Here is a 22,462-nt window from a genome sequence, read left to right on the forward strand (position 1 = left end):
TCATTTAATATTAAATCTGGCTTTTGATGATACCCTCACCAATGATTTTTTAAGTGATCTCAAACATTTGTTCGTAACAACATCAGAGCCCTGTATCAAGGAGCTAGAATACTGTGTGCCACTGGAGGTAGAATACAGTCACATACAGTCTATCATTACATTAGCATATCCTCTTATGTAACGTGAACTCTGGCACTAAGAAGTGGAAAAAATGATCCTTATATGTTTTATCTTCCTATAAGCTAAGTGAGGCAAGTTAGCCAAAACTGCAATCAGTTACCATGTCAATTAACACTGCCCTTTGCTGCAGAATTGTGGTTTTGTATCACTGACAGTTTTTCTAGAAAATACCACTGTTTTCTGGCTAGACATTCATGACCCAAAGAGAATTTTTTCAACTTTAAACTCTGTTTTATGTATTGGACTAGCCATGTGCTATCCCTAATAAGTTAAGCCTTTCAGCGCTCTCATTAGGTAAAAACAGCATTATTGTTCTGACTCACTGAAGAACAGAGAAGACTGATTTGCTCTGTAATTGCACAGCAGAGGTCAGGCTATGTCCTTCGCTTTATGAATTCCAGTCAAATAGTTTTACAAATACCAGCCCATGCTCCAGGAAAACCAGGTTTAGCCTGTAACCCATGCATGGGACTGTACTCGTATACACAAGGTTGTAGCAAATGCTTGCAAAACTGGCATCCTTCATTGCATATGCAACTGATGTCATAGAAGGCTGTCCATCAATATAACAACTAGAGAAAATAATGTGTTCCATTCCTCTTACTGGCTTACACATATGGAATTATGTGCAAGCCAGTAAGAGGAATTATTTACAATCTTTGAAGAGAAAAGGTTGACTTAATTCTGACTCCATAGACATCCAAGGTGAACCACCAAGAGTGAATACAGCCATTGCCTGCAGGTAATACTTTTCCCAAGAAAATGGCATCAACCAATACGGAAGATTAACATCAACCAATAAACCTCCTAAAGCAACATTTAGAGGCATCTCATGAATGAAAAGCCTATTTCCCAGGATAGGACAAGTTAGCTGCCAAAATACCAAAGACACAGAGAAGAAAAAGAAGGAAAAGAAGCCAATCAGTGAAGCTGACAGGTCATCTGGTAAAGATCCAGCTCTCCAAGTCAACATGTTCTTTTCTAAGGTGGCATTTTATTGCTCTTACAGTAGATGTTGATTTTGTCCTAGCAAGACTAGCCTTCCTAACTGTAATTCCGACAGCTCGTCAGGATTTTTCATGAAGCTCTTTGTTTGCATATCAGAGCACATTGGGCATTTTCTCTGAATGAGGCAATGTAATTAAGCAAGAGAACTGACACTGAGGCAACTTCTGCAGACCTGAAGAAGCCAGAAAAGTGTTGCCATTTGTACAAGTTAAGCCCAGGGGCACCATTCAGAATTGCTCGGAGAAAGCACACAGAATCTGTGACAAGAAAAGAAAACCCCTTATCATTGTCTGGGCTTCAGTAAAGCATGACTGCAGTAAGATTCCATTTGATAGCTTGTTATTCAGTGTTTCAACCTGCACTCATTTTACTTCAAGATTTTTTGGATATATATTTTCAAGGCCAAATGACATCACTAAAGTGCACATCCTGAAAAATGTAGGCCATAATTTGACAATCAGTGGGTGGGTGGCCTATAAGGTTTTTTTGATGATAGGTCAGACCTTGAATATGCCCAGAAGTCACCACACACTAAAAATGGACATGCACACATGTTGTGCAGAGGAAGAGAAATCCCATATATTACTTTTGTCTGCTATTGAGAAAGTTGTCGCAGATGTGATCTTTCAGATCCTGTAATATGCTCAGTACCTCTGAAGAATGTAACATGGATTTCAGATGTCCACCTTTGAAAACAGAAGACAGCAGCAGAGGACATCATCCATCTTTCAGCTGCTGTCTTCAGCATCCCAGCCCTCTTTGGTTTTTTGGTGTTTAGCTCTGACTTAGTGAAATTTGAAAAAAAAAAAAAAACAAAACAAAAAATCTCCACTGTCATTCTTTCATGATAATTCAAAGGCAGGATCCCCAAACTCTACAATGCATGACATTGCATGGATAAAATAGGTCAACAGTAGACAAAGATGTCTGGCTATTTAAGTTAGTGCTATGTAGAAAAACCAGAATGCGTTAAACATTGAACTCCATTTTCACTATAGGAAGTTAGACTCCTGTTTCTTGGGATCTTTAGAAGTAATAGTATAGTAAAACCTTTGACTTTACTCTCACCAAGACATGACTAATGTCTTTCTTGAATAGTTTGAATTTTAGTTCATCTGCTATCTGAAAATGATTTTCTGAAATTAATTTTTACATCCATGTCCAGAGGGTAATTTCACAACTGAAGAAGGCAGAAGTAGAGGTGTAGTGCAGATCAATGTCTGGCTTCATCTCTGGTGCCATCAAGAAGGCTTTGGCTTTTTTACAAATGGATTGAACATCAATGACTGTAGCCTGTTAGGGAGAGATGGGATCCACTTGTCTAAAAAGAGAAAGAAAATCTTTGGCAGCAGACTGGTCAGTTTGGTGAGATAAGCTTTACCCTGAATGGCTTGTGGGGTCCAAAGTAGCAATGCTTATGCCTTTACTTCTTCCTGGAGAGTGGGCCATGCCAACCAGTGCTACCTTGGCCTCCTCTCAAATGAGAATCATAAGGCTATTCAGATCAAGGGTGTGTATTGTTATGGGGAATCCTGTTACACCTCTCCTAGGGACCCTAGGTGCTAGATTACCTCCCTGATGTGCCTGTACACAAATGCAGAGAGTGTGGGGAATAAGCAAGAACTAGAAATCTCTGGGCATGTGTGGCAGCAGCTCTCTGGACACAGTTTGGGTTGAACTGGACGATATCCAGAGCTCTCACAATTCCGTGGTTCTGTGAACTGTTTTAACAATTATATTCTACCGGAACGACGTCAGTAGTTATGAGGGAAAAGAAGTAGTATTGGATTTTCTAGTTAGATATGGTTTTTAGTGAAAGATTAAGAAGAATTTGATTTGTTTAGCTTACCATTTGGCAAAAAAAAAAAAAAAAAGGCAGCATGTTATTAAATAAAATATAGTTCAAGGTAATCTATTTTTTCCACAAACTTTTGAGAGTTGCTCCTTCTCTTTCAGATATAAACAACTCAGGAGATACACCTCCAGAAGACTTCTGCTAATTGCTTTACTTCTAGACTTTTCAGGGGCTGTAGTACATTGCTTCTAGTACTGGTCCCAAGAGACCATGCTAAGACCCTTAATTTTTCTGCAGGGTAACATATGTAGATGTGCCCTTGTGGTTTTGTTAGTTCTTTGTTAAAATGCATGGCTATTTATTTTTTAAGATAATGATACCTTTTTTATTAATATTTCAGATCCCTCTTGGAAGTCAATTAATTCCCTAACTAGTGGGATGTGATCCATTGTGTACTTGTAAGAAAATTTTCCAGTTCTGGTCTAGACAAAGCTATTGTATGAGTTGTTTTAAAAAATAAATATATAATATACCTTGATCAACTTTTAAACAGTCTTCAAAGATGAGAAGAAAACCTCATATTTGGCATTATGTTTTGATACGTAGCAGGTTGGTTTTATTAAGTTTGTGGTCATTCTTCAGGTAGAAATTTACATATATATATATATATATATATTATTTTGCTTTTTTCAGCACCTACAATTGCTGCTTCACTAGATTTTCTATACTGCTTAGATTCTGCTTTTTAAACTTCCAGTTGCAAAAGCTAAAATGCAGAAGCAACATGCAGATTGGGTTGAAAAAGTTGCGGCTGCAAAAAAGAAGATTGTGTGGATGTCATAGCAGCCTTCCAGTACCTGAAAGAGGCCTACAGGGAAGCTGGAGAGGGTCTCCTCATTAGAAACTGCATCGATGTGACAAGGGGAATGGCTTCAAACTGAAAGAAAGGAAATTTAGAAAGCAAAACCTCACAAATCATCAAATTATGAAAGAAATTATTTACTGTGAGAGTGGTGAGTAACTGGAACAGGTTGCCCAAAGAAGTTCTGGATGTGTCACTCCTGTCAGTGTTCAAGGCTGGTTTGGAACACGGCTTTGTGCATCCTGATCTAGTGGAAGAGGTTCTAGGCCCATGGTCTAGAACTAGATAGTCTTTAAGGCTCCTTCCAAGCAAAACAATTCTACGATTCTACCTAGATGGTGGAAACTCCAGCTGAGTTAATGGCAACCATGTAATAAACAGACTGAATAACTTTTCTTCTTTTAAAATGAAGAAAATACTAGCATCATCCATTTGGCTGTCAAAAATAGGTATTGAAACAGCCTTCCTGAGTTTTCTGCCGCTCCACCTCTGATTTCTGACACTCAGCTTCGCCTACGTGCCGCTTTCCAGAACTGAAGCTCCTGTGGTCAAGACAGGAAATCTGTAACTCAGCAGAAGCGCTGGTGAAAGAATGAGAGGCTCGGGCGGAGGGTGCAGGGTGGCACAGGCCGGTGCAGACATCCAGCTCAGGGCACTTCTCGGCCGGAGACGCCAGCGGGACGGCGAGGGGCTGGACGGCGAGGGGCGGGATCGGCTCTGCGCCCCGCCCTGCCGGCCTCCTGCCGCCGCTCTTCTTTGCCGCGGGCGGCGCGGGTAACGAGAGGCGACGGAGTGGCTTTCGCTGTTCTGCTTAGCGGGGCCGCAGCTGGCGGCACAGTCAGGTGAGGCCGCCGGGCGGGCTGCGAGGCGCCGGGCCGCGGCTGTGCCAGCTGTGCCCCGCCGGGCTCGGCTCGGCTCGGCCGGCGGCGGTGGGGGACGAGCGGCGGCCCCGGCGCGGGGCGTGTGCGGCGGGCGGCCGTGGGGGCGGTGAGGGGCGGCCCCGCGCGGGCTCCGTGCCGGCTCCGTGCCGCGGGCACTCGCCGTTCGCCGCCGGCAGTGCTCACAGAGGTACCGGGCCGGCGTGGCAGGGCTTAACTGGCGTGCTTGCCGGACACTGATAGCATTTCCTTGTTTCTTCAGCCAGCCTTCCCTCTGAAGGGTCTTGAGCCGGAAACATCTCTGAATATTCGCAGAGGAGGTAGAAATAATAATATTCGAAATCAACGCAGGTGTGAGATACCTCCTCCCGGCTACCTTGGCTAGGTGGCCTCCCCTGGTTTGTCGCAGCTGGGCTGGTGACCTGAGATTGCTGACCATCCTCGTCTTCCTTCCGAGCTAGCCCTGCTTTCCCTCCCCGCGGGCAGGGCTGCGGAGGCCTTACCGCTGCTCAGGGACTTGGAAAAGTTCGTGCCTCCAGAGGCCTTCCCGCCTCTGCTTGGAAAAGTTAGTTACCCCTACCTCTTCAGAAATTTTGGTTCGGATATTGGGTACACAGTGGGCACTGTGTTTATCACCTACACCCAGGAAGTTTGAGTTGTTTTACTTCATAGGACTCCCTTGTCAGCATGAAGATAGGAGTTGATCAGGTTTTTAGAAAATCTTGCTCTTGAATTGACTTTTTTTTGAATGGCCTTTCATCTTACATCTTGACAGCACTTTGCTTTTGAAGAACTATTTATATAGTGGAATTTTTTTTTTTCACTCTTACTGGGAGGTCTCCATGTTTTGCAGTTAAACCATATGTGTAGTTTTGTAGTGGTGGGGAAGTGGTAGCAATTTACTGAGTTTTTAATCAAAAATCTAAACTTACTGTAACTCTGTTTCATAATCTCCATTTAAGATATGTGGGTGTCCTGTTAATTGTGATGTTAAAAAGCTGGTTCATGTTGTATGGGAAATATACCAGCAACAAAATATATACATAAAAATAAGTGAGTGGTCTGACTAACTCTTGAGATAGTTCAGGTATATAAGTTTGCTTGTTTAATTTTATTTTCATACACATTATTTTCAGTGGTAATACTGCTATCAAAAACTTCACCTGGCCAACATGTCCAGGTATTCTAGAACATTTTATCAAGGTTTTTTTAGTTAGCCAACTTCTGTCATTGGGATAGATACCTACTTTAAACCTCTAGCTTCTGTTTTGCCACATACCTGTTTGGGAATTCTCTTTAATCAGATAAAGAGAGTATTTGGACGTTAGCTTCTTGTAAAGCAGTCATTTGAAAGAGGAGAGACTTCTTGAGCTGAAATATGATTAGTGAACAAGTGGTAACAATGACCCTATCCTTGGACAGATAGTGTATTTTTAGGGTTTTCATAGTTTTCTAATCTGTTACTTCTATTTTAGAATGCTTTAGAAAAGGAAGACCTGACACCTGAATTGACTATCAAATAAATGGTTATTCCTGAGCAGGATGAGAATGGAGTTGCTGAATGTATTGTGGTGAAAATGCCGATACCTTCTTGTAAAGAGTGTAGCTTGATAATTTTGGTGAACAGTGACTCTGTGACATTCATCCAAAGTATAGAAGTTTGAGTAGCGGCTGTTGCTGAATGTCTCAGAGTGTTTTTTCTTTTCTTTTTTTCCTGCAGTTTGTAAATCCCTGTGAAGGGCATATAGGAAGTTTGTGGTCAGCCGGCTTGAGTTCAGTGCCCAAACTTTAAATCTCCAATGGAAAAATATTTGTTTGTTTTTTTTTTTTTTTAACTTGCAAATTTGAAAGGAAGAACCTCTCAGACAGTGTTGCTGTGGAGGATGATAAGAAATCTGTGTGCTCTGTTTTGTGACCGTGTACAGTTCCTTGAGCCGTGTGTACAGGGTGTCTGTGCAACTTTGAAAGCATAAAGGTTGCTGCTGGCTATAGCTGGTTCTCTCCATGGGGCTGTGAATAGTGGTACTTGTAAGTAAGATCCTGCTGTGAGTAAGAACAAGCTGGATTTACCTTTCAAAGATAATCACTACTGTGTATTAACCATTTATGAGATGAAAACTGAAAGGTTTTGACTCACTTTTTTCTGCACTCCATTTCCGCCCACTCAAAAAAATGGTCACCTTTATTTTTGGAAGACCGGGCACACAAATGTTTGCTCTCTGATTCACTCTTTTAAGAATTACTTATTTTCCCAGTCTCATTTATTTATTTTTAAAATAAAATTCAAGTTCTAATACCTTTTAGTCTGATTTAGTTGTATCTGGGTATACCTAACTAACTTGTCAATGGAAGAAGTTTTGATTAACTTGTTTGGTTAATACACTGTGCTTTAATTTAGGCAGTCAGACGTAGGAATTTCATGATAATAGCTGAAAAAAAACCACAGGGATTTCTTCCAGAAGTTCACTGGGAGGTTGGAAAAGAGTTTGCAATATGTGGGGAAAGCACCACTCTCTGAGGGGCTCCCTTAGTATGGAAGAAGTTTCCCCGTTCTGGTCCAGTCTGGTTGGGATGGGATTATGTGACCTCTATCCTGTGCATTAGCCCTTAGGTCCTTGTTGGGACTTTTTCTTTTTTTCTCTTTTTTGGTGTCTTGTCTCTGGTTTTTGCAGGGGTTTCAGTAAGGCTTTGTCCTTACTCAGAGTTGCAAGTACTCAGACCTCCAAGAAGCTGTGCCTTCAATTTTCAGTGGCTGCTTTGGCTGTGGTCTGTCCTTAGATGCTGCTCTGGCTTATATTGGCTTTGTACCACGCAGTGGCTGGATGGTGGAGGAGGTGGTTGGTAGGCAGGTGTGCTGGTGGGGGGAAAGGGAACATTTTTCCTATACTGTCTGCTGTGTGTCTATTGAATTTTTCACCTTTTCTGGTTGTTTCTGCTTGGTGGGTCTTAAGAAAGTACACAGAGCTGAACCCTGTGAGCAGAGACTTGGCTTTCCTTCTGGGAGTCTGAAATGCACCATTTTGTTTTGTCTTTAGAACTACTGTATTGGTCTTGAGGCTTGGTTGGCAACGTTGCTCCTTATCTATAGTAAAAGATTGCTGGATACCAGATATCCTACTTCAGCTGAGTACAGTAAAAAGAAAGAATTGTTTACTGTGGGAAGTAAAAGTATGCTGTGTGTTAATTTGCTTGAATATCTCAGTCTAAAACATCTCCTTCTCAATGAAGCACCACTAGATTGGAAAAACAGAAGGATGGAATCTTTGTTCAGAAGTCAGGAATTTTACAAATATGCTTGTTTTTACATCTGCCACGGACATTGTTGGATTTCATCTTCAGTAAAATTGCTTTCTTACCCATAAGATCAGAAACTTATTTGAAATCCAACTCAAATAACTGTGCCAGACCAGATGTTTCCTGGAAAACAGCATGTGCAAACAGGTTTGCATGTAGATGTGCTTATTGAGCTGATTTGCTTATCTCTCTTCCAAAATATGTGAGTATGTGTACCCATGGCAGAAAGTTAAACAATTTTTATTTTTTAAACTAACAAGAGAGGGAATATTGATATTGCAGCTGAGGTAAAGTTTTGGGTCTGCAGTATGTGAACAGAAGAGCCTTCTGTGTCTTTCATGCCTGCCTTCTTCGTTTTGCTATTCCTTCTGTTCAGTATAAAAATATATTCCTAATTAATATAAATGATTTACGAGTAAACAACACTGCTCTTTTCTAGAAAGAGCAATGTACTGAAGTCAAACATGCTTTAGTGAAACCAGCACGTATTTGCCTTTTTGTTTTTAACAGGTGGAAACAGCAGAAAAGGTGCTGATGCTGCCGGATTTGTCTACTATTTAGGTGTGTTGGCATTTTTTAGCATGGTTTTGTGCCTGTGCTTTAAGCTGCATGGAGAACTCATCATTCTTTCCTTGAACAATATGGTTGCTTTACCTCTGAAAATTTTTGAGCTAAACAGCTAGTCCCATATATTTATCTAGTAGATAACTACAGTGCAAGCTGTTACTGCTGATAATGTGAACTGTTTTCTCTATTTCTGACAGCTATGAGGAAAATACCAGTTATTTTATTCAAGTCACACTTAGAATGAATCACTGCATCTTGGCAGTGCTCTTTGTAGTTTTTCCATCTGTCAAGTGTACCTACTATTACAGCAGACAACAAGATACAGATGACTTCATAATGGGTTCTGACAGACCTTTTTTGAAATACAGTATTGTATTCTGGTATGCAAAAGTAAATAGATTCTCTTGTTCTTTGCTGAGATGGCAGTGCTAACTCCATCATGCCCTTTGTGCTCTCATTTTTGCTGCTCTAGAGATTGGGGGTTCTTGGTTTTCAGGGGTCATGTGTAAGACATGGTGGCTCTGTACTTCTCAGGTGCTTCTTTTAGGATGACACAGTAGGATAAGAGTCTGTGCAAGATGTATGTGTTTCTGCAATTCATAGTGCAAGATGTATGTGTTTCTGCAATTCATAGCTTTCTACTGGAAATTTGTGCATGTCTCTGTGTGTGTTTTAATCTACTGCGTGTTAATTTTTTGCATTACAAGAAAAAAATATCCAAACAACATGGTTCCTTTCCTTGCCTTTGCTTCCTGGTGTTGACCTTGCTTATCTGTATGTGGCCCTGTGGGTGTCCTCTGGAGCTGTGCTGCATGTGTCCCTTTGTGCCTTAGCTGAGTTTTCCTTTAGGCGAGAAACTCAAGTCTCAGGTGTTAGACTTCTTTGGATTGTTTTGTGGTGTGTGTGGGTGTTTATGAAGAGGCAACATTTTCAGGAAGCTGCATTTTACTCTTATATGCTCTGTATGTTCCACCCTCAAATTCAAATTAGGAAACTTTTCAAATGAGCACACAGATTGGAAACCTTTGTGAATCTGACAGTATTATGCACTGTCTGCTGAGAAATGAGAAGTTATAATCTATCTTGACTGCAGAGAGGGAATTTTGCAGAGAATGCATGTGGACACTGAGGTATAGGTGAGCTGTTGAAGGACTTAAGTGCTGGATGTACAATAGAATTTGCATTTCTGGGACCTGCGAAATGCTGGCATCACATTCTTCCCCTGTGCTTACAGTGTATGTTCACATGTAAATCCTTTGAGAGTTGCTACCATTTATTAATTTTTAAAACATTGCCACTTGTGTGTTGCAATAGTAGGGAAGAGGTTGCTTCGCTTAAAAATACGTACCTTGAGAGTTTGTACAATATATTACTAGTAAATGTATACATTTTGGATTTAACTAGTGTCTTATGATGCATATATATTTGCTGACTGCCTCGTCTTCTGTGCTTATTTTTTCTGTCTTTTGACTGCTGGAGTGCAGAAAGAAAAAAAGTTAATCTCAGTTTACAAGGAAGCAATCTTCTACAAACTGCAGCCAAGATTCCTTGGAGTTTAAGGATTAATGAAGCTAGGTGCCATTAGGCTTATTAAGACCAGATATCACCACACCATAAAATCAATGTAGCTTATTTCAAAGAGAATTGCAGCTACCCTTTGCCCCTGCCTATCTTTTAAGATGGTCTGTTTCACAGAAATAACACAAATCTCAATAACAACCAGTAGTATCCCTGGTACTTCTAATTCATGATTTATTTTCTGTAGGAGCAGAGAAAGCAGCTGGGCATCAAAATGGAGAACACTTAATGCCATGTAACATTGAAATCAGTGGAGTGTCTGCTTATATTTATAATAATTGTTATTTTTAGGTTCTCCTTTAAATAATTTGGTTCAGTCTTATTTACGTATTTATTTACAGGCTCAGGAATAAGAAGTTAGAATAGTAGTGCCAGATGGAATAAGTTGGAATGGTCCAATTTTAGAAAGCAAATTACTCTTCAAAGCGAATTACTCTTCAAACAGCAAGACTAAATTAATTTTCTGAGTAAATTAGGTAAAAAGCAATCTGTTCTCTACCCCAGTGTTGTCTGCATGGATTTTTGGGTAGATGTATGATAAAAAAATGGCTGGTTCTGTTTATTGCAGATTTGCATGATATTGTTAGGAGCATTCAAGACATCTCCCTCAAGAGCGCGTGAGGCTTTATGTACAAGCTAATAGTGTATATGCTAAGATGACCTTTCTTTGTCTTTCAGATGCAAATATCTAGACAGGTCAACACTAGTACATTTACCTTCCTTGCTGGGTGTAAGCCTATCAGCTGACAGCTGTTGCATTACTGTTTGCAGTCAGCTGATAGGCTGTATTATACATTATTGTATGTATAAAATAGCTGTAGTTTGGGATGCAGTACAATGTGCCCTTTTTAATTTGCAGGTTTCCCTACTTGCTGTGATTCTTCAGATTTGTTCTCTTCTTGAAATGGTAGGACTTGGAAACAGCTGTCGCGGGATGAAGTCTCCACCACTCCTCGTGGCTGCGCTCGTGGCGTGCATAATTGTTTTGGGTTTCAATTACTGGGTTGCAAGTTCTCGCAGCATGGATCTGCAGGTAATGTTCCTTTTGATCTGCATGTCACTTTGTACTTCTGCAAGTAGTAAACATAGTTCACGAGAAGGATGATTCTCCTTCATGTGGTGAGCCAGGAACTTCAGCTTGTTGTAGGAACTTCCACAAATTTTATAGTTGTTGCTTATCAGTAGTGGGGAAATGGGACGAATGCCTATTTGTACCTGAGAGGAACCCAAAACTTGAACACACCTGCATGTGTGATACTTGTTACTTCTGCTCTCACAAAACGTTCAGCTGTCTTGTGCTGTTTCACATTAAAGATGTGATAAATGCCATCCTCTTTTGTCCCCTCCCAAGCACCCTCAACTTCCTTGCCATCATGGCAGTACACAAAGCAGAAAAGACCTTGGCTTTTGCAAGCCCTGCTCAGCAATAACAAAAACATCTTTATGTTATCAACCCTGTGTTCATTACAAATCCAAAACAGAGCGCTATACCAGTCACTGTGAAGAAAATTATCCCAGTCAAAGCTAGCACACTTATATTCCTAGATTTGTCTTTATACATGACCAGTAGCATTGTATGCATACTGTACAAGGAAATGTGGCTTGTTCAGAAACGAAATCTGAATTTGTGTTTCTTAGTCATCTTTCTGAAGAAGAACATACAAGTCACATGTAATAATTGCCTTGTCTGATGATAACTATATTTTTCTGATGATAACTGTATTTTTTGTGGCTGTTGAGCTTAGGTTTTAATCCTTTCTGGACCATTTGTTCTGATATAGGATATGTGAGTCAAATTTCTGATTTGTGACAATCTCTGCAGGAGAGTTATTTTTTTCCCCTCTTTTTTTTATTTTTTTTCCTTTTCTTTTGTTACTGTTTTTAACAAGCTGACCTAAAAACTAGCAACATGTTGATTAAACGTGGCTCATGAGAGCTCCTTCCCAGTTTATCCAGTGAATTTGTATGCTCTTTGTAACTGAGCCAAATTTTAGTACTGAGTGGGCAGCTGAGTACTGTCAACAGAAGGAGTTGAACTCCTGTTTCTTTCACCTTAGAACTGGCAGTATTCAAACAAGGGCACTTGTGTCTGGCCATGTGGTTAAGAGTGTGTCTTATGACTTCTGAGACCCTGGTCATCCCTTGCTTTCCCTTAAGCCTCAGGGTGGTGGCTACCAGTGGGTAGTAACTGTGTCAGTACTACTGAAGTGTTGCTGCACAGCCATGAAGCAGCTGATAGAGAGAATAATATGCCACAGATTCATTTTGATCTCCATAACCTAGAGACACAAGGTCCTCAGATACTACTACAGGTACACTGTGCCATCTTACACATTTCTCCTAAAGTTAGCCTGAAAATTACTTCAATTTGGCATGGTCACACAGTCTGAATGGAATAAAAGCACAGCTGAACGTGGATGGAGCGTCTGCAGCTCTCTCTAGACCCATTTGTTTGTTGGCAGGATTTTGCAGGTGTTATGACTGAAATGGAAGGAGTGTTTTCCTTACTATTCCAGCTAAACTGCAAGTAATTTTCCTTTTTTTTTTTTCCTCTAACTCCTCTCTCTTTTCTTTATTTCTGTGGCAGAGAGGCAGGGTAGGTGGGACATGACACACTACATACGTGGTGTAAGGAGATTTGGAAGATTTTCTTGGTGTCTTGGAACATGTGCAGTTTTTATTATATTTAATTTTTAGTCCACCTGGAATCACCAGATCTTTTTTCATTCTGTTGATATCCCCAGCCCCCTGCATGTTTTTGTATTCCTAGTTGCTGTGAAGAACAATTTCTTCACAGCAAATGTTTAGAAACAACATCCTGCAAAACTAAATTGGTACTTACAAACAAGAGGGGTGGGGGAGGAGGAAAGAATGTGAAAACATGAGGCTTGATTCCTTAGCATATGCCTCTTACAGGATGTGATGGTGTTGAATTTTATTCTGACTGTAGCTGTTCTTTAAGCAGTCAAGAGGAATGATGATTTTCTGGTTATGAATGAATGGATTTTTCTCATATATGTCTTTGTATAATAGCTATATGTGAATTGTTCATGTAAAAGTTGGGCAGTGTTGTCCTCCCTCTACTCTTTTCTAGCTCTTTCAGGGAATCAGATTGGTTTGAGAGCTGAGTTTCCACACTGAGTTAGTTTGGGGTCAACGCTGAGAAGTGTAAAGCTGTCAGAATTGTATGGGCTAAAAATTTAAAAAATTGTTTGACCTTGACTTCAGAAAGACTGTAGTTTCTAATCTTTCTTATGTTTATGTTATGGGTGTTTTTTTATGCTCAAGTACTGAGCTTTTAATTTTTCTCATCTTTAACAGAAATTTTAGAGTCTTTACAAAATACGCACTCCTGTTAATTTATATAAAACCACGCAAGTGTGTGTCTGTGTGTATGACTAGTATCCCTGGCTGACACAGGACTTTTGTCATATCTGCATTGTTAGCGCTGTAAAATTTGCTATTCCTTGAATATATTGGACAAGATTCGGGCAAGGGGGAAGCATTTTTTGATTGCTTTGGCTAATCTGCTCTTCCTCAGGGTCGCGTCATGGATCTGGAAGGCAAAGTCCGCAGGGCAGCAGCGGAGAGGGGTGCTGTGGAACAAAAAAAGAATGAATTCCAAGGGGAGCTAGAGAAGCAGCAGCAGCAGATTGACAAAATCCAGTCCTTGCACAGCTTTCAGATGGAAAATGCAAACAGAGCACATCAGGAAGAGAAGGTAGGACTTTTCCTAGCCACAGTTTTCTGTGAGACTGTAGTTTACCAAGACACACTCTGCAGTGGGAAGTGGTGCTCACATGTTGCAGCTTACAGACAATGCTGGTGTGGCAAAACATTTTATATTGTATGATATTGAGAAAATGGACATTGAATGGACATTTTAGCATTTGTTGTTGTATAATTTTGAAATACTAAAAAGTGCAAGTAACAGCAGTTCTGAATAAAACTCTTATCCTCTCTATAAATTGTTACCATACTTGGATTGTCCCTTCACTTTCTTTCCTGTACAGTAATGTTTTAAAAATTAGGAAAAAGAGGAAGATGGACTAAGAGATATATTCCCAAATATATTTGTAAGCATAAATGGTTGACATTTATTTCTAAATGCTTTAAAAATTTTGTGGCATCTTGGCTTTCTGCCTCAAAAACTTAATCGTATTGGGAAGATATGAGAAGGTGAGACTTTCACGGCAGTGCTCCTAACAGCTGTGAAGAATGTGAACAAATCCATTTAAATAGCAGTGTGTATGATTCCTGCTGTGTAGTATTTTGCAAACTGGTTTGCTGCGTATTTTGCTTGTGTTGCAGATACCACTTTGATTGCAGTTGCTAGTCAGTAATATCCATTTTCTCCCTATTCACAGAAGCATTTAGTTGAGAGTATTCAATTGCTGCTCTCATAGAGTCTCGTGACTGAAGTTTATAGATCAGCTTTCCAGGACTATTACCTTCAGAAGGCTGAACAGTCACATCTTGTGATGGTGATAGGTACTCTTCAGGTAGCAGGTTCACTGTAAGGGAATGGTTTGTTCCTCAAAATGTGTTGCCTGAGAAAAATATAACCAGATTAATCTTTGAAGAACTTAGAGGAACAAAAATTGATTAAAAATGGAAGGTAAAATGCTTGCATCAATGTCATACATCATTAGTTTATTTTGAAATAATCCTTACTCCAAGTCTTCCAGGAAATAATAAACCAATTCTTTTTACCTCTTTTGAGACAAACCTGTATCCTTGATAATTTCTCTCTTCTCCCTTGTTCAGTCCTTGCATATACTTTTAAAAAGATGAGGTGTAGTTTGTCAATTTATTTTTTTCAATGTGTGCATTTTTAAAAAAGATATCTCAGAATATTCAGACAGTATTCAAGTAAGTAATCAAATCTTGTCACTTCTGCCTCCTGTTATTGGGTGTTGCTCCTGAATGCTGTGGCATTTTCTTGCTTTCTGCTTCAGTCCTACAGGGAGTGAAAACACATGCATGAGTGGAAAAAATAAAATTCAAAGGTAAGAAAAGGGCAAATGTAATGGAGTATTATGCTTCCTTTCTATAGGCAGGTATTGCCAGAGCTACTAAATGACACTGAAAGGGCTGGCCAGAGAATTTTCAGCACAGACTAGCAAGAGGGGCAAGTGTTGAGAGATGGTGACAGGACCTCATCCAGGAGTTCTTAGAAAAGTTTAGTGAATGAAATGTTGCTTCTGCCAAGCATGATGTGCCATCTTTTTGCTTCAGATTTCTGGCATCAGATGAGTGTTAGGTGGCAGCACGCAATCCACTTTCCTTGTGGTGTTTTTGAGCCTAGTGGGCATACAGGAACTGTTCATAAAATGTGGCCTCCATGCCAGGAGAAGTAGTAACAGGTGTTTTACAGAACTAGAACTGCTGTTGGACATGGGGTGGAATGTGGTGTCTGGGGAAGAGTCAATGTGGCTTCTGGAAAAGAAAGTCTTTCTTCTGAGTTATCTTGGAGTTTTCTCTTGAAAGAGCTGGTGATAAAGGCGAGGGAGAGAAGTGAGCACGTTCACACCTGGAGTTGAAGTGGCTTGTAGAGATATTATGCAGCCGTGTGGTCAGACAGCGATATTGCAAGGGTGAATGACAAGGCAAAAGTTACAAAGCAGCTTAGAATTACACTGGGTTGATTGTTGTACTGTGGAGGGGGTTACCAGTGGAGTTTTGAAGTGCTGTGAAATGCATAGAGGGGAGCAAAGGTCACCAAATCTGTGCAGTAGTTTCTCTACAGGAATCCAGAGTGCGATTTACAGGCTGGACAAGGGTCAGCAGAGGAGAATCATCACAGTCATCTTCAGGATTCCAAATGGTACAGAAAATATTTGTGGCTGGAGAGGAAAGGCAGGGTTGTCCTGCATTCACTGATGTGCCTCAAATGCCATGATCAAGTTGTAATTCAGACTGAGCAGAAGGTAGTGCTCTTCATGCAATAGGTGGTGAAGCTGCAAGTGTGTGGCATCCATAATACCCAGTTACAGTGGGTCTGTGTAGGTTAACAAGCACCTGGATGGCCTTGGACAAACATCTAACCCACTTCCAAGGTGTTTGCTCTATCTCCATGTGTTCCTCAGACAGGCAGCTGCTGCTTAGAAAATACTGTGCTTTATGGCTGCCTTGGAATTCATTTGGCTTTTCAGTGTTAGAGGTGGGATGCTGGGAAAGGTAGATTTTGGGGCCAATGAAGTTGAAATTCCTACCTCCTAAATTCTTTTCCCTCTATCTCCCTAAAATACAGTTGTTCAGTCTATAAAGCTTGCTTAGAAACCCCAGGAAGTTATACCCTAGGGAAGTGGTGCATTGGACTAATTTCCTGACTTCTGCATTCTGTGACTGGAGAAGAGCATGTGTCTCACTCAGGAGCCTCAAGTGGTAGGGTGAGCAGGTATGTGCCTGTGCACCGTTTTGTATCAAATTCAAAATTTGCTTTTCTTGTGACACACAGCAAATATCCTGTGGATATGCTGTTTGTTTTCCAACTCTAGTTTAAGAGTAGGGAGAGCTGTTTTGCTGGAAAGCTGTGCATTTGTCAAAAGAAGACATCAGCCAAGTTGCTATGGATTCATCCACTGTAATTCAGGAATGCCTCGGATAGGGTGGCAGGGAAGATAGGGAAACCTTAATTCTGCTCACTAATGACCTTTATTGGAAGAAGCTGTCTAGGATCAGAGGTTATTTTACAGAGGGATATGGAATATAAGAAAAGTCAGCATCTGAGTGATTTTTTGTTTGTGTGTATCTCTGTCCATGTATAAATGTATTTTGTATGTTCGTATCTTGAGTGTATAAGATATGAAGGTATATACAGGATATAAGCATGTATCCTTGTTTTTTGGCTCCATAGATTCCAGTGGAATCTAGGATTCCTGGGAGGCAAGTAATGAATTCACCCTTTCTGATTGTGGGAAGCTTTCTCCTTGAACTGAACATTTACTCTGTGAGAATTAGTGGCAAGTATTTACCTAGTCAGGAAGAATGAATGCAAATCTAAATCCTGAGACTCTCAACCCACTTTACAAGCATTTTACAGACTATAACTAACTAGAGATCTTTGAGTCGTAAATAAGAGTTTGCATAGTTCTTGCTGTTCTTAAAGAAAAATAAAATGCTTTCAGCAGTTCTGTAGGAACGACTGGTCCCTCTCAAGCCTTCCACTTTTTGAGGAAGAAATTACGGTTCTTTTGTCTGTAGAGGAAACTCACATATGAGAGACACAATCTGGACTTCTAACCAAGAGCAAGTCACAAGTAACATTTGAGACATATCATAACTGCAGTTCATCTCTGCTCACTGTGTCTTATTACTCTGCTGATAAAACCCAGAATAATTACAGTACTGATTTACTTTCATACCAAACCAAAACACCAGTAAGATCTTTTGCTCAGTTAAAGTCATTGTCACTAGCAGTGCAGTAATCACTTTGAGTTAAACCTGCCTTCTTTTGTAGTAGACCTGTCTCTGTGCTACTTGAAGGATGAGGGCATAGAAGGTTGGTAGTCTGAGCCTGTTATACTGTAATGGAGTATTATGCTTGTGTGGGCTCACCATTCACTGGGGCAGTGTAGTTCTGGAAAATTACTGTTGTAGTTATGAAACACTACTGCCTCCAGTCTATTTTTAAAAAAACCTGCTTGAATTTTTAAGGATTAGTGTAGATTTAGGAAATGGGTTCTGCTATTCCATGCAGAAGTAGAGTGATGAGACCAAGTAGTCTTACTTGAACACTCAATAACAACAGTTCAGGAGTGCAAAAAGGCTGTTTCTAATCTGTATATTCTATGTGGTTATTATTCAGGACTTGCAGCTTCTGGGATTTACAGAGCCACAGAAGTCTCTTTGAGGAGCATAACAGGGCAACAATGTGTTTAATATCTCTGAAATGCATGAGTATGATTTTGCAGTTGGTAGTTTTCTTTGGATTTACATAAATCTTCTCCTACCCAAATCTTGTTTTACTGAGAAGGGCCAAGATTTGTATGTTCTATGTGAAGCATGTCACTGTCCTGTTGCTCAGTATCTTTTAACTCTGGTCACAGCTGCTCTCTGGTCCCCTCCCTCTGGGAAAATTTAAATTCCTAGCAGTCTTCTGACACAAAGTACCTATTGGTATGCAGGGAGTCGACTCCACTCAGAAGGAATTACAGTAGTCTGTAGGAGAGAGTAGAAAGGTACCTTTTCACTGAAGTCTATATCTATTTTGGGTTTTGAATTTTTTTTCCAACCCAAACAGTGCTGTATGTTCTAGTTTTGGAAAAGTTTTGAGGTAGGAGAGCACTGCCTCATGTCCCATATTTGCCTCAGCACAATATTACTACATTATCAAGGGAAGTCAGTATGCTTCCTCATAACTGGTACACAGCAGTCTAGAAGATCATGTCTGTTCAAAATATATCTTCACGTGATGGAAAGAAAAAAAAGGGTGGTCTGAGGCTAGCTAAACTAGAGAGGGGGAATTTAGTGCATATGTAGTTTGAAGTTAACTCTTGGAATGTTGCTACCTCTTCACAGCTAAATGAATGGACAAAAGTCAGAAGGTGCATTAGATATACCTGTGGAAGTTTTATATTAATATTCTCATATCATATTATTTTGTTTTGCTTACATTGCCTACTATTTGGGTTTTTGTTAAATGTAAAATGAGGGGAAATGAATAAAGTGAAGTGAAAGTCCTGTAGTTTCATGGGGCTTTTTTTTCTCCAATCTACTTGCTGTTGCCCAGTACCTGTAATAGTAATTTTGTATTTGTGTGTGTCAAATACCAACCCTCTTGTGCTTAAACATTAAGAAACTAACTTTGCAATTTTGGTGGTTTTGAAGGCAGAACTCCAACATGTCATGGTATGCATGTCCTTGTGTCCTCTGCAACTAAACAGAACCTAGATTGCTTTTGTCACAGGCTGTGATACAAGGTTGAGTCTCAGATTTTTGGCAGAACTACTGTACAGAGGTGGTTTTTTGGGTTTGGGTTTTGCTGGGTGCGTGGGTTGTTCATTTGTTTGGGGTTCTTTTGTTGATTGGGTGGGGTTTTTTTGTGTTTATTGGGGAAAAGTGCAATTTCTGAATGGAATTCCGTTTATTGGGACATAGGTTTCAATGAACAATATCTCCTCCATTTTGAGCTTGAAGTTTGTTCTAAGGCTTACTTAATTGATGTGCCTCCACTGAAGTATAAGTGAGCGTGCAACACAATGATCAACTTTAAAGAGAAATATTTCCTTAAAACCATATTTATCAACTTTTTCCCCATACACTAATACATAGTTTGGCTGTTAGTCTCTTAGCCTGGAACCAATAAGACTTTTTGTGGTAAATTCTCATGTTTTAACACCAGCTGGCAAGTAAATATCATGCAGACGCTTCCTCACTCTCCACATCTCCCTCTAGATTTTTGAAGAAAATTCTGTGTTGAGATAAGAACAGTTTGATAACTGAGAGGAATAAAACCCAACAGAGCAAGATATACACAGTCCAGTTGCTCAGTGCGTGCTGTATGGTGCTGCTCAAGTTGTCCCCCAGCAGCTATCAGTGCCTCCTGGCCAGCTCCCGCACTTTGTCCCCATGTTCTGTGGTAAGTAATGTCCCTTTGGCCAGTTTGGGACGCCTGACAGAGCTTCCTCCTGGTTTCTTGTGCACCTGCTGGCTGGCAGGGCATGGGAAACAGGCAAATCCTTGTCTTAGTGTAAGCGATACTGAACAATAACTAAAAGATGAGTGTGTTGCCAGCATTATTTTCATGCTAATGCCAGGGTAGTGTGGGGAGTTGCGGGAGCATACAAGACAGAACCGCTCTTTCTCTTTGCTGGAAGGACTTAAATCAGTTTGAGTTAATCATTAAATAAGCGCCCTCCTTTTCCCTGGTTAATTATAAATGTCTGTTTCTGCATGTATAAATTTTACCTTCCCATCCTGCTTTATTCACAGTTGGTTTTGTTCTTACCAGTTGAGTTACTGATTCTGTGGCTTATCTTTTTCTCCTTTGTGCTATATTTGTGTATGCAAAGCCCCTTTTTTCTTAAGTTTTAGTGTTTATGCTTATCAAACTATTTCCTTTCTTTTTTCTGTTGCAATTATGCTTTTATATACATACTAATTATGCTTTTACACCCACCACATACAGTCAGTGTTAGAAAGGACACATGTCAGTTCAATGTGCTTGGGTTAGCTTGGTTCTTGACAGTAGCAAATGCTGGAGGAGTTACTGTAGTAGTACCTCCAATGAATATGTGTATGGAGAATACTGTTCAGCATTATTCAGATCAAATGCATTTACATAGTCCAAAGTATGTGCTCAAAAAAAACCCTTCAAATAATTTATCTCAAAGCTTCCTCATGCATATTTCTGCATTATGCTTGATTATTTTTAAACAGTAGCTTTAGCTTTGTGTCTCTTAACTGGAATAATACTTATGTAGGCATGTTCTGTGGTGAATAATAAACAATTCAGCTGCTATTATTAAAAATTTGCTGTACAGCTGGAGCAGTTTGTTTCCCACACTATTGGTGGAAGTGTGACTTTTGAGTTTTGATGTCTGAAGTGCTGCTGTTCACAGCATTGTCTTCAATCAAAAGATTTGGTTTTTTCCTCTTTGGTAGTCATAAAGACTTCTGTGCAAACATGTTTACGAGTAGAATAAGCTGGAGCTATATTATAGATTTACTGTATCACAGAATATCAGATTTTGGTGTGGTAATAGGGGAATTTTTCCAAAGCTGGATTTTTTGCTCCTGGGGATTATAGCTATTATCTTCTGGGCTAAATGAAGATTAAAATGTGATTTTCTTTCTAGAACTGAGTATTGGCATGTGTCTGCTGAGTACTTCCCAGCAGTTTTCACTCTTGACCAGCATAAAACCCCAAAAATAAATAATGTTTGCTTAATTTACAGTCACAAAGTGAAAATTAGTTAACACTTGAATGATAGGAGGAAGAATGGAAAGCCTGGTGTTATTGACTTAGTGTGATTGGAAGGTGGCAGTTGCAGTGCTGTGCTGTAAATTATTAAACAGTGTTTCCTGCTCAAGTTAAACAGCTAACTAGGATTTAACAGGTTTTTGCCTGGACTGTTGCCCACATTTTCAAGGAGATAGGTGTGGCATTGCCAAAAGAAGTTTTATATGCAATCCGTAGAGACCAAGGCAGACTTATTTTTTTCCCTGCTGTGATTCAAAGAGACTTTTTTTTAATGTGGAAAGTAATTTTTCTTACTTCAGCTAATCACAGTTATTATTGTCCTAATGTTCAAAACATGTAACACTTGTATGTTTTACTGTCACATAAGTGATCCTGGCATTTAGGAGTTTGATTTTAAGGACCCCCCCATTCGGTCCCACTCGTCCCTCCCCTTTCCCCCCAATAAATAGAACCAAAACCAACAAAGCCCCGCAAAAAACTCTAAGAATATACAATTATAAATTGCTCTATCATGCTGATTTTTCTAGTCCACTGATAGTTTCTGGTAGTGGCCAATGCTGTATTATCCTGAAGGTAGTAATCCTGGAACAACCTGACTACATTGTCCACACAATAGCAAAACTTGGAATTTCCAGTGAAACATTAATTTCCTTTTCCTAATAAACCAGTGAAAAAGAGTGAATTTCTTATTTACCTATCCTATGAGAAAGGAGAGGGAGAGATAAATGATCCTACATGCAAGTTGTTACTGTTTTTTGAATTTCTTTTTGCTACAGCATGACCTTTTTTTCTTGAGGTTTCATGGTGGTGTTCACAAAACAGCTGTACATACAGAATGGTGTAGAAATACTTAGCAACAGCTGAATGACCACCTCTGTGAAGTGTGACTCTTTAAAGGGTCGTTCGAAGACAAATCTACTGCCCTGCTGGGTCCTGTTCCACTCAGATTTATTGAACGCTGCACTCATGCAATCAGCTGGCTCTTATTACTGTGGCCTTGGGAAGAAAGGCACCAGCAATGCTGTCAGTGTTTCAGGGTGACTTGGGCAGACAGAGTGGATGCAGCAACTTCTTTTTGGGTGTGGACATACACACACATCAGTACTAGAGCAGAAACTCTGGGCAATAGAGGAGTTGATTTCTGGGACCATTGAAGAACCCTGAGTTTTCCCAGGACAAGGGTAGTAGGGAAACTGACAGTGAAGCCTGAGAAATGCCTTCCTAAGGCTGTACTGGATTGTTTCTGAAGAATCAGTGGATCTCTTTTTTGTATTCTTAAGAGCTCTTGTGCACCAGACTTGCTAAATTATGCATGTGAATCTGAGTTATCCTGGCATCTGCCTCACAGGAATAATTTCACTTAGCTGTGACTT

The 22,462-nt window shown here is 40.1% G+C and overlaps 1 protein-coding gene across 4 annotated transcripts in view; it reads left to right on the forward strand.

Annotated features, from left to right (window-relative positions):
- Window positions 1–4,589: 4,589 nt before the first annotated feature.
- Window positions 4,590–22,462, forward strand: part of GOLM1 (golgi membrane protein 1) — a 36,883-nt gene continuing 19,010 nt past the window's right edge. For 2 of the 4 annotated variants that reach the window (XR_009420397.1, XM_059491782.1), the window contains exons 1-3: window positions 4,590–4,687; window positions 11,022–11,195; window positions 13,704–13,883. Coding sequence is in view for 3 of the 4 variants with exons in the window: in XM_059491782.1 (XP_059347765.1) it covers window positions 11,067–11,195; window positions 13,704–13,883 (309 nt within the window). In the remaining variant the exon portion in view is untranslated. Of the gene's footprint in view, window positions 4,688–8,524; window positions 8,579–11,021; window positions 11,196–13,703; window positions 13,884–22,462 lie in introns of those variants that run through there. The other 2 variants (XM_059491784.1, XM_059491785.1) reach the window with 2 other exon arrangements.

This window comes from Ammospiza nelsoni, chromosome Z, assembly GCF_027579445.1.
Source record: "Ammospiza nelsoni isolate bAmmNel1 chromosome Z, bAmmNel1.pri, whole genome shotgun sequence".
In the NCBI taxonomy this organism is placed as follows: Eukaryota; Metazoa; Chordata; class Aves; order Passeriformes; family Passerellidae; genus Ammospiza; species Ammospiza nelsoni.